Raw genomic sequence first — 12,470 nt, 5'->3', positions numbered from 1 at the left:
GAAAGTGAAAGAGTTCTGTTACATTTCTACGTCTTGCACACAGCTGAAAAACTGGTGCTATTTTTGCCTCGTGACATTCATCAACCAGCCAGTCGTGGAGATATCCGAGCTATCGTAAAGAGGGACACTTAACGAATGTTCTTATTTTCAACTGGCAAACTTCCTGTTTCCGTGAAGAGGACCAGCTTATCTTATGTTAGCATTTACTTTCTGGTAACAGACGGTCAAACAACTCGAATTAATAACGTTTCAGATTTCTTCACCGATAGTTACTAACGGACTTTTCACTCAGTCCAAAGAAGACAGAAGGGGATTCTCCATCTAAACTATTTTGCTTTATTGCAGAGCCCAACACAAACGGACCCCTTACCAACTTTGTTTAAAATGTCCCTTAACTGTTACAAGGAATCTTTGTACAGTGACACGTGGCACCCAAGAACATCAGGTTACTGAGCTGAACGTGACCCAGTTTTTAGTGTGTTGAGCTATAGATCTAAGATCTATATCGATCTAATTTTAACGTCCTATTGCCACAAATAAAATAAAACTAATGATAACAATATTACAGGCGTCAGATTACGGGGGCGTGAGTGCGTTATAAGAGTGATAGTCAAACCTCACTGTTCGGCCAGACGAGAATAGACGAAAAGTTGACTGTGTATGTGGGGGGGTTACAATTTATTATTGATTCCACTCTAATATAACATTCAAAATTTGGGATTGCTATAACAGATTGGTCCTATCTGTGAATATCTGCTATCACATATTGGTCTTATGTGTGAATATCTGCTATAACAGATTGGTCCTATGTGTGAATATCTGCTATCACAGATTGGTCTTATGTGTGAATATCTGTTATCACAGATTGGTCCTATGTGTGAATATCTGCTATCACAGATTGGTCTAATATGTGTGAATATCTGTTATCACAGATTGGTCCTATGTGTGAATATCTGCTATAACAGATTGGTCTAATATGTGTGAATATCTGTTATCACAGATTGGTCCTATGTGTGAATATCTGCTATCACAGATTGGTCCTATGTGTGAATATCTGCTATCACAGATTGGTCCTATGTGTGAATATCTGCTATCACAGATTGGTCCCATGTGTGAATATCTGCTATCACAGATTGGTCTTATGTGTGAATATCTCTTATCACAAATTGGTCTAATATGTGAAATATCTGTTATCACAGATTGGTCCTATGTGTGAATATCTGCTATCACAGATTGGTCCCATGTGTGAATATCTGCTATCACAGATTGGTCCCATGTGTGAATGTCTGTTATCACAGATTGGTCCCATGTGTGAATGTCTGCTATCACAGATTGGTCCCATGTGTGAATGTCTGCTATCACAGATTGGTCTTATGTGTGAATATCTGTTATCACAGGTTGGTCTAATATGTGAATATCTGTTATCACAGATTGGTCCTATGTGTGAATATCTGTTATCACAGATTGGTCTCATGTGTGAATATCTGTTATCACAGATTGGTCCTATGTGTGAATATCTGTTATCACAGATTGATCCTATGTGTGAATATCTGCTATAACAGATTGGTCCTATGTGTGAATATCTGCTATAACAGATTGGTCCTATGTGTGAATATCTGTTATCACAGATTGGTCCTATGTGTGAATATCTGTTATCACAGATTGGTCTAATATGTGAATATCTGTTATCACAGATTGGTCTAATATGTAAAATATCTGTTATCACAGATTGGTCTAATATGTGAATATCTGCTATCACAGATTGGTCCTATGTGTGAATATCTGTTATCACAGGTTGGTCTTGTGTGTGAATACCTGAAAAATAAACATTTCCTTTCAGCCTGAGAAAGAAACCCAGCTTTAGAAGCAGAAATGAGTTTAGAAACTAAACTTCGATCACTGTCCATGAGGTGGTTTAAAATGGAGGGTGCTTAATATAAAACTAAAAACCACTGTTACTGTAATGTCCCATTTGTAAAACTTCATGACCACTTTCTTATAAGTTAACCACGAGACAATGGGTTCTCTTTTTAAAGGCACTTGACTCGCAACCTGAGGGTTGCGGGTTCAAATCCCCGTCACACCAAACATGTTCGCCCTTTCAGCCGTAAGGGCGTTATAAGGTAAAGGTCAATCCCACTATTTGTTGGTAAAAGAGTACCCCAAGAGTTAGCGGTGGGTGGTGATGACTAACTGCTTTCCCTCTAGTCTTACACTGCTAAATTAGGGACGGCTAACGCAGATAGTCCTCGAGTAGCTTTGCGCGAAATTCAAAATAAACCAAACCAATCTTTTAAAGAATATTTTTTCTACTGTGATATTACCGTCTAATTGTTTTTTGTTTGTTTTGACGCATGCGCTTTATCAGAAGTGAAGGCAGCGAGATGTTAAAAAGAAAACAAAACCAGAACCGTTGTCAAAGTAATCTTATTTAGACAAGTATGACTGAGTATCATTTATGTGATATTTTATCTTTCTTCCTGTACGTTTCAACATGTTTGATACTTGTGAAAAGTGTTGTCAGTGCTGCATTTCGGTTTTTTTGTAATTTACACTGAACGGTGTTTTGAAAACTTTAAAGATATATTGACGTCGGGCACGTTTTTGGTGAACACAGAAATGATTTTTGAGTCGGTCATTTCTTCACGCAGAATCACGAACTGTTCGCAAAATGATGAGAGATTACGATACGAACGTCCTATTTTGTCCATCGTGTCATATGCCGTTTGACAAGGGAAAAAGGAGACCACTAATTGACAGATGTGGTCACGAGAGTTGTTTCACTTGCATCAGCAACACTGAGAGATGTAACGTTTGTGTGAGTAGTGGTAAGTAACGCTTTCTTTGATTGTTTGTTTGTGTTTACATCGAGAGCCTAACAGTTACAGGAATTATAGACTTAAACGAATTTTGATGTAAAATTAAAAATTGTTTTCGACTTTTTAAAGTATGCCACCTAGTGGTGGAGTAGTTTGTATGCAGACTTACACCTCTCGAAACCGGGTTTTGTTACCCGTGTTGAGAAGGGCATAGATAACCCATTGTATCGCCTTGTGCTTAATTTCAAACAAAGAAAAAAACGTAGGTTATTTTGGTTTGTAAATTACATAATAAATTAGTATTTAATGTTAGGAATAGTCAGCATTTATTTGCCGTAAAAATGAGGTTTAGCATAAATTGTTTTACAGGACTTAGGCCTAGTAATGCCATGAATAATAGAGTGAACACAGGGTATGAGTCACGAATGGAAATTCTGATATTTTGTGTTGTATATATATAACATTTTTATTAAGTATACATTTCTTGAATAATTAACCAGTAAAAATATTTTACTTGACATTGGTATCAAAACATACTAGGCCTTTCAGCTGGCAGGCTACAACCAGAAGAGACCGTTTTATTGTACCGGGCATTGGCGTAAAAACATACCTGGATTCTCAGTCTGAGAGATACGTTTAAGTTACAAAAACTATTAAACATTAAATATTATACATTACTCACTTACTTCCCGCAGACGACAACAACATCATTATACCTAAAAGCGTTGTATACCTAAAGTTTAATTTTTTTAAATTTGCTATCAACAAATTTTTGAAGAGAAAGAAGCCATTTCCCCTCAGTATATGGGCAGTGGTATAGCTTTTGTACGATGTAAAACGTTGGAATCTCATTGTTCTTGGACACCTCAGACAGTTTTGTTTGTTTTTAGCTTAAAGACATTTGTCAGGAAGATATCCACTTGATACATCACACTTCTTGCTTGAAGTAACATTTAATCAGTTTTTCCAAATAAAATAAATTACCTCACAGTTGCAACGTGATGGAACGGCTTACCAACCTCCATGTTCTTTGTTTTCTGAACAATTTCTGCTAAAGATGCTTTAACAAACAAGAAGAGACATCTTCTTTGGTTGACACAAATCTCGATAAAGAGACACATTGTGCTTAAGTTTTCCGTTCTACGTGTTGTCGTTCTCAGTGTCACCTTTCCTACATCTTGTCTTCCTTAGTGTCAGTCAATGTCACTTAGTGACGACGAGAAAACCCACTTGTAGAGAACCAAAAACAGCTGTTTCTACATATATTTTTCAGTGTCAGTTACTTTATATCTTGCATACCTAGATATAAGGATTGCCTGTTCAGCATCCTGTCTTTTTCAATGTCTCTGTCATCTGTTCCACATCTTGTCTTTGTTGTTAGTAATGTCATCTGTTCCACATCTTGTCTTTGTTGTTAGTAATGTCATCTGTTCCACATCTTGTCTTTGTTGTTAGTAATGTCATCTGTTCCACATCTTGTCTTTGTTGTTAGTAATGTCATCTGTTCCACATCTTGTCTTTGTTGTTAGTAATGTCATCTGTTCCACATATTGTCTTTGTTGTTAGTAATGTCATCTGTTCCACATCTTGTCTTTGTTGTTAGTAATGTCATCTGTTCTATATTTAACCCTAAGTTTTTTTTTAAATTTACTATCTTACTTTTCTCACAGTTAAATGTATTCAGTTTTTTTTAACATTAATTATCTCAGAAGGCTCGATACTTGGCTGCAATCAGCGTTTGGACAGTCTGTTGGCCGGTCGACCTCAATTAAAAACCAATGGCCATTTCCGTACGTACATGCAAGTCAGGAAAGACGGATTCCAAAGTTCAAAAGAGAGGTCAATGGATAACTATGAAAGTAAGTTGAATTACTTATTTACTGGAGGAGGTTGTTTTTAAAATCCTTAAGTAATTGTGGTTGATAAGATTGTAACTGGGGGACATCTAAGTATAAATATGGTTGATAAGGTAATTAGAGAACATCTGAGTGTAAATATGGTTGAAAGGTTGTAATTAGAGAACATCTGAGTATAAATATGGTTGAAAAGTTGTAATTAGGGAACATCTGAGTGTAAATATGGTTGAAAGGTTGTAATTAGGGAACATTTGAGTGTAAATATGGTTGAAAGGTTGTAATTAGAGAACATCTGAGTGTAAATATGGTTGAAAGGTTGTAATTATGGAACATTTGAGTGTAAATATGGTTGAAAGGTTGTAATTAGGGAACATCTGAGTGTAAAATATGATTGAAAGGTTGTAATTAGAGAACATCTGAGTGTAAATATGGTTGAAAGGTTGTAATTAGGGAACATCTGAGTGTAAAATATGGCTGATAAGGTTGTAATTAGAGAACATCTGACCTTGATTACCTACTTCCTGTCTTGTGCCTGTCTGGGCTGTTTAATGGCCACGTGGTTACCAACTTCCTATTTTATGTCTCTCTGTAAGAAGTTTCCACGAATTTCGGAGATTCTAGGGTGTGTACCGGAGAGAGAGTCTTAAAAATCCTTATTTATCCCATTTTACTTGTTGAAATTGGCAAATATTGTCCATGCACGTATTCCCCGTCAAGTGTGTGTTTGTGTGTTTTCTTATAGCAAAGCCACATTAGACTATCTGCTGAGCCCACCGAGGGGAATCGAACCCCTGATTTTAGCGTTGCAAATCCATAGACTTACTGCTACACTAGCTGGGGGCGCCCCGTCAAGCCAACTGTCTAAATTCTGGACTTGAAGTTGGTACCTTTACCTTTATTAATATGAGTAAAGCGAAGAAAAATGTTTTCACAAATAAGACATCCAAACTACTGGAAGATCGCACATGTTCTATGACTGGAATTCGAACCCACGAATAGAAGATTACAAGTCAAACGCCCAAACTACCAGGCGATGCAAGGCCATATTAGTGTAGTAATTAAAAAAACAAAACAAAAAAAAAACACAAACTTTTAATAATAATGTTTAAGAATTTTCACTTATTTTGTTAGACCTCCAGTGGCGCAGTGGTATGTCTATGGACTTATACTGCTAGAAACAGGGTTTCGACACCCCTAATTGGCGGTAACCTTTTGTGTAACTTTGTGCGTAATAACACCACAACAACAAAGCAGGTCGAATGCCCGTTACACCAAACATTCTCGCCTTTTGAGCCGTGGGGGCGTTATAATTTCGGTCCATCCCACTACTCGTTGGTAAAAAAGGTAGCTCAAGAGTTAGCGGTGGCTGGTGATGACTAGCTGCCTTCCCTCTAGTGTTATACTGCTAAAGTATGGATGACTAACGCAGATAGCCCTCGTGTAGCTTTGCGCGAAATTCAAAAACGAAGAAACAGCAGCAAACCGTCATTTTGCGCAGTATAATTATTTTGAAAATTTCAAATTCTCGGTTGAAGCTTTGCATCTACGCTGTGATTAACCGAGATAATTTTAACATTTGTTTTAGCACAGTATTATAACCGTTTTTATCGAATTTAGTCTTCTTTGTAAACTTATTTGTATAACTTAAGAGTTTATTGAATTTAACCGTCAAATGCTATGTACTTTTTCCCCAACTGTGTATCTAGTGCTGCCATCTGTACGGGAGATATTGAATCAACAAAATCCAGAAATTAAACAACAAAGAACAATTGTTGAGTTCATTAGTAACACAGCAAGAGTGGCTAAATCATCTCTACAATTTCCTGTAGTTACCGCCAAATCTTAAGTGATGAACTTTACTAAATTAATTAGCGGTTTAATACAAGATGTATCTAGTTGCTACTGACGTCAGCACTTGGAAAAAGTGCCCATAAAACCAACTGACGCAGAAAGCTTCAATTTTCCAGGTCACATTTTACTCTTGTGGAATTATTCTTGCTGCTAGGTTCCTGCCCTCTTTCATAGACCACAATAATAGGTCATCCCGTTTTTGGTCCTTTTGAGTCTTGTTGCTGTTGGTATAACCTGATGAAAAAATTTGGAATTCACATAATGTGTCTACGTTCATGTTTGTTTATTTGTTGTTGTTTTTTTATCTTTTGTTGTACGAAAATTTTGACAAAACACTTAATGAGTACTTTATAAGTGCTAAATATTTGCATAGTTTATTATATATTTATTCAGACTTTATTTATATTGACGTCATCATTTCTTCTCATTACTGGCGATATTCAAATCGTTTCGAGACCAATTAAAATTCACGAAAAATCCAGACGAGTGCAAAAAGAATTGATTGCCTTGTGTGGTTTTGTAGCGATCCCCTGGTGTTGTTTTTCTTTTGTAAGTTTATTTATTAATTAAGCTTCAAAATTCAAAAGTATAGGTGCATATTGATGTTTTATACCACGTTCAATAAAACAGCGGGTTAAAATTTGTTGTTGTTGTTGTTTAATATTTACCGTTTGTTATTTTACTTTTATCTTGGTAAAGTTCCAACAAAGTTATCACGCAGTCCTGGGTTTTCCCATCTCCAGGGGCAACAGTGTCGTCACCTACGACCAAACACCATTAATATTGACAGCCAGGATGATTTATCAGGTGAAGTATATTTAAAAAAAATATGTATAAATACATATATATAATTTAATTTTAAGTTTAATAATTTCGATAAACGTGAACAACTAAAACCAATTATATTGAAACTCAGTGTAAAAATTGTCCGTAGACTGAGAATTTTTAACCCTTTACCTACAGCATACCACGGATCTCCTAATAGTATAGCGATAAGTTTTTAAAACTTATAACAAGACAAAAGTAATGAGAAAAGCACATAAAGCCCATTGAATAGCTTAGTGCTTAACACAAAACCAGTCAACCAGCAATACTTGTACTATATACTTTGACTGGATGTGGCCTTTTGAATAGAATGGTAAAAACTGTCTCTCACTGCTGAAAATACGGATTGGGTTCCGCAAGAACACATTTCAAGCCTCGCACCCTTCGAACTGCACCCTGGAACATTAAGCACGATATTTTTTATAATACAATTTTTATCCTCTAAATCTGTCTTACTTTTTTTAAAAAAATCTCCGATTATTTATGTGAAGTTCCTATGACGAGGAACTTATTTTTAAAACTTAATTTAATCTTAAATTCGCGAATTAACCAGGATTAGGATGTCATATTTGGATTAGGAATTCCTTTTCAGGTAAACCAAACGTCACTAACCTTTTTCACTGATGGATTATCCACCATTTTTCATCCTCCTTTCTTCGATCATTATGTTCAATAATTTGATAAAAATCAACCGTGTTTTCCAAATGCAAAATGAAAAGATGGTTTGGTTTGAATTTCACGTAAAGAAGCTACAAGAGGAATATCTGCGGTAGCCATCCCTAATTTAGCAGTGTAAGACTAGAGAGAAGGCAGCTAGTCATCACTACCCACCGCCAACTCTTGGGCTACTCTTTTACCAATGAATAGTGGGATTGGTCGTCACATATAACGCTCCCACGGTTGAAAGGCCGAGCATGTTTGGTGTGACGTGAATTCGAACCCGCGACCCTCGGATTACGAGTCGAGTGCCTTAATCACCTGGCCATGCTGTGCCAAAAAGATGGGTCCAAGTGCAATAAATACAGTCGATACGAACGTGACTAGTTGTTGGCAATAAATACAGTCGATATGAACGTGACTAGTTGTTGATGAATTCATGTTTATACTTATTCATTATCCCTTTACAGTTTGTTCAAATGTTTCTGGCTAACTATACACTGAAAATATTAACTGATTCTTATTAAAATAGATAACCTTTGACAACCCGTTTGCAAGATGTGGCCGAAATTAATTTCAATCTTTCTTTGTGCTGAACGGTACAATAATCAAAAGTAAAAAAAGAAAAGAAAAAAGTTTGTAGTATCCGATGATTTAAAAATTTATCACCCTTATGTCGTCTCCTAGTGGCTTCTAACACTAAAAACTAGATTTTGATAAACGTAATGTACACAGCACAAATAGCCCATTGTGTAGTTTTGTGCTTAAAAACAATAAAACAAAGCTTCTAAACGTATTGGAAATAACACATTGAATATTTTATCAAAAACAAAAAGCCCGGCATGGCTAGGTGGGTTAAGGCGTTCGAGTCATAATCCAAGGGTCGCAGGTTCGAATCCCCATCGCACCAAACATGCTTGCCCTTTCAGCCGTGTGTACGTTATATAGTGACACTCAATCCCACTATTCGTTGGTAAAAGAGTAGCCTATGAGTTGACGGTGGATGGTGATGACTAGCTGCCTTCCCTCTAGTCTTACACTGCTAAATCAGGAACAGCTATTGTAGATAGCTCTCGTAGCCCTCGTGTACCTTTGCGCGAAATTTATTAAACAAACTAAACGTATTACATGGCCAGTTAGTGACAAAGTAAATGTATTAGGTAGCGACAGATCACAAATATTCAAAAGAATGTTATGAAACCTCTGTTGTTTATAACTTGTTTATATAAGTTCGAAAATAACTTTGATATAAATACTGGGGTATTTTGTACTTCATTATGAAAATATCATACTGCAAGGTGTGGTATTTGGTCGGAGTAGCCCCACCACTTCCGTTGAAGAAAAAAACATTTTTCACCATTTTTCTTTAATTCATTGTGAAAACATTTCATCATGAAGAATGATGAATAACCCTTTCTATTCAGTAAGAATCAGTTATGTTGTTTGAAATGTTATTTTTTTTTATCTATTCGCAGAGTTGGCAACAGTAAATCACTGGTCACAGATCCTGATTCGAAAAGTCCGTTCATTGTGGGATATAGGTAAAAATCGGATGGTCTGCGCATGTATAGATGCATTTGATATTTTCGTCTTTAATGACTATGTCTTAAAGATAATGCTTGATATGTTTAGTTCTAATCCTACATTATTAGATTTACTACGAATTTCGGATACTAACCAACAAGATGGTGATTTAGAAGAAGGGGCGTGGCAGTAATGCCACCTGATTGGTCTAGATAAATAGTGACAGCATGACTTGAATAATGCTTGCACGAATAAGACAGGTGTGCACGAGGAGTGAGTGTAAGAACGTCCATTTCAATACGTCTGAGCAAACACGATCAAGTTAATAAGTTTCATGTTAATGTTACCAGAATTTGTGGCAGAGATATTTTATTTGAACTTCTTGTTTTCTCACAGTTTGATTATAATTGTCCGATACTTTGTACCATGAGCTTGGCACACATAACATGTTCAAAGTCTTCTAGGTAGTTTCTTTTCTTCTTACGATTCTGTGTCATGATGCACAGAAAGCATGTTGTAATGTACACGTTATATTAACATCTGTCTCGGAACTATTTTTATTTTTCTTTATCCCACATTTCTGATCGATTATGATCAATTAGTTTGATGTGGTTTATTAATTTCTTGAAAGATTACCAACGTCCTCATCCTGAAGACAAAGGAAAGAAAAATGGCTTCTACGCCCGCCTTGGGGTGCTCCTGGGTGGCAAGGGTCACGAATCTCCTAGAATGTCATCTCTACAACCTGACTTAACCCACTTGATTACTGAGGACACTTATGCCAATGTGGTTAGTAGTGAAGCGCACATAACACGATCTGCCAACACTGTTCCTGCCACAAGTAAGTCTTAGTTACAATTAGATTAGGTTTGAGCATATGTTTTAACAAACGAGGACAACCGCACCTGTCGCAAGCTGGCACTTTATCTATAGCACGAGTCTTGTTTCCCATTTTATGCTAAAAATTAAAGATATATTTGAATGCATACTCCTTCTGTTGTATAGAGCGACTGTACCTTTCACAAACTTTGCACTTTATCGAGAGGCCCGGCATGGCCAAGCGCGATAAGGCGTGCGACTCACAATCTGAGGGTCGCGGGTTCGCATCCCCGTCGCGCCAAACATGCTCGCCCTTTCAGCCGTGAGGACGTTATAATGTAACTGTCAATCCCACTATTCGTTGGTAAAAGAGTAGCCCAAGAGTTGGCGGTGGGTGGTGATGACTAGCTGCCTTCCCTCTAGTCTTACACTACTAAATTAGGGACGGCTAGCACAGATAGCCCTCGAGTAGCTTTGTGCGAAATTCAAAAAAACAATCATGCATCATTGTTTTGCCCCCCGGTTCGATTCCCCTCGGTGGGCGGAGCAGATAGCCCTTTGTGGCTTTGCTTGTCGAAAAAGAACAACACACTTTATCGAGAACATTTAAATGCTAGAAATTAAAGTTTCGTTTTAATATATTTTTTCCTCTGACCCAGACTGAATCACTGTGTAGATTTTTTGTGCTTGGCTTGTAAGAGAAGAAAACTCTTGATTGTTAATAAAACAGCTAACAAACAGACTAACATTAACTGTTTACGTAATCAGTGACGTCACATTACCTTCTTACTTATCAAATATAACAGAGTGTGTATACGTTTTATTACAATGGATACATTATGTACAAACAATTTTTGAATGAAATAAAAAATACTATCATGATATTATTATGTACCCACAGTGTATGTATTAAATCGAGATGTTACAATTTCGTGAATACACTACACACCCACAAATGTTGTATTAAATAACATTACCTAACGTCATGGGTACTTGTGTTCCTACAGTTCAATGTACGATGTTTTATTTTTATTTCTGTCTATGCTCTACAGGTTTTACGTTGCCATGGGTACATTATTTTTTATGTGATATAACATATACAACATTTCGATACTAATTATGTTATTTCTTATCTAAGATAACATATATAAACTCTTTATACTAATTGTGTTATTTTTTTTATGTGATATAACATATACAACCTTTCGATACTAATTATGTTATTTCTTATCTAAGATAACGTATATAAACTCTCTATACTAATTGTGTTATTTTTTATGTGATATAACATATACAACCTTTCGATACTAATTATGTTATTTCTTATCTAAGATAACGTATATAAACTCTCTATACTAATTGTGTTATTTTTTATGTGATATAACATATACAACATTTCGATACTAATTATGTTATTTCTTATCTAAGATAACGTATATAAATTCTCTATACTAATTGTGTTATTTTTTATGTGATATAACATATACAACCTTTCGATACTAATTATGTTATTTCTTATCTAAGATAACGTATATAAATTCTCTATACTAATTGTGTTATTTTTTTATGTGATATAACACATACAACCTTTCGATGTTATTGTTCTGATTATCTTGTTTTTCAGTTGAGATAATATATGTAACTTTTGCTGCTAATTGTTTTAATTACACTATTATTTTTTCATCATTAAGTCTTGACTGTTTCCCGTAACGTTATAAATATTTGATAGGAGAAACAGTGACTTGTTTCCAAGCTCAGGAAGAAGAGTGGTTTGTTTTCAAGGTCCACCTGGGTGATTATATTGTTGTTTTGAAATGTTAGTAAGGTTTTTGGTGATTATAATGAAGTTTTGTGTAGGTTTTATATCCTCGAAATCGCTAAAAACCGGTTTTCGATACCCACAATGGGTACAGCATATTGTTTGTGCTAAACTACAAACAAAAGTTTTTGAGAGCACTTTATGAATCAACACTTCTCTAGCAGTACTTAAGTTTTCCTTTATTCTAAATCAAAATTTGGAGTCCTGGCTCTCTGTCTGTGTCGCATTTTCTAGTTGACATAGATACAAGATTTTAACAGGTAATCTCAAGCATCTTATAGCAACTCACCTGCAAGCACC

At 35.8% G+C, this 12,470-nt stretch overlaps 1 protein-coding gene and 1 pseudogene across 2 annotated transcripts in view; both read left to right on the top strand.

Moving 5' to 3' along the window:
* The window catches only part of LOC143223904 (signal peptide peptidase-like 2B), a 67,018-nt gene extending 65,459 nt beyond the window's left edge, over nt 1-1,559 (top strand). The window contains exon 10 of the mRNA XM_076452378.1: nt 1,200-1,559. Coding sequence (XP_076308493.1) covers nt 1,200-1,559 — 360 coding nt within the window. The remainder of the gene's footprint in view (nt 1-1,199) is intronic.
* The window catches only part of LOC143222362 (protein TANC2-like), an 88,926-nt pseudogene that overhangs the window by 16,488 nt on the left and 59,968 nt on the right, over nt 1-12,470 (top strand). The window contains exons 2-5 of the transcript XR_013012202.1: nt 2,652-2,828; nt 4,529-4,678; nt 7,226-7,333; nt 10,164-10,373. The product of XR_013012202.1 is annotated as a protein TANC2-like (transcript). The remainder of the gene's footprint in view (nt 1-2,651; nt 2,829-4,528; nt 4,679-7,225; nt 7,334-10,163; nt 10,374-12,470) is intronic.

Source organism: Tachypleus tridentatus, chromosome 8, assembly GCF_004210375.1.
Source record: "Tachypleus tridentatus isolate NWPU-2018 chromosome 8, ASM421037v1, whole genome shotgun sequence".
In the NCBI taxonomy this organism is placed as follows: Eukaryota; Metazoa; Arthropoda; class Merostomata; order Xiphosura; family Limulidae; genus Tachypleus; species Tachypleus tridentatus.
This window is presented reverse-complemented; position numbering and strand designations above follow the sequence as displayed.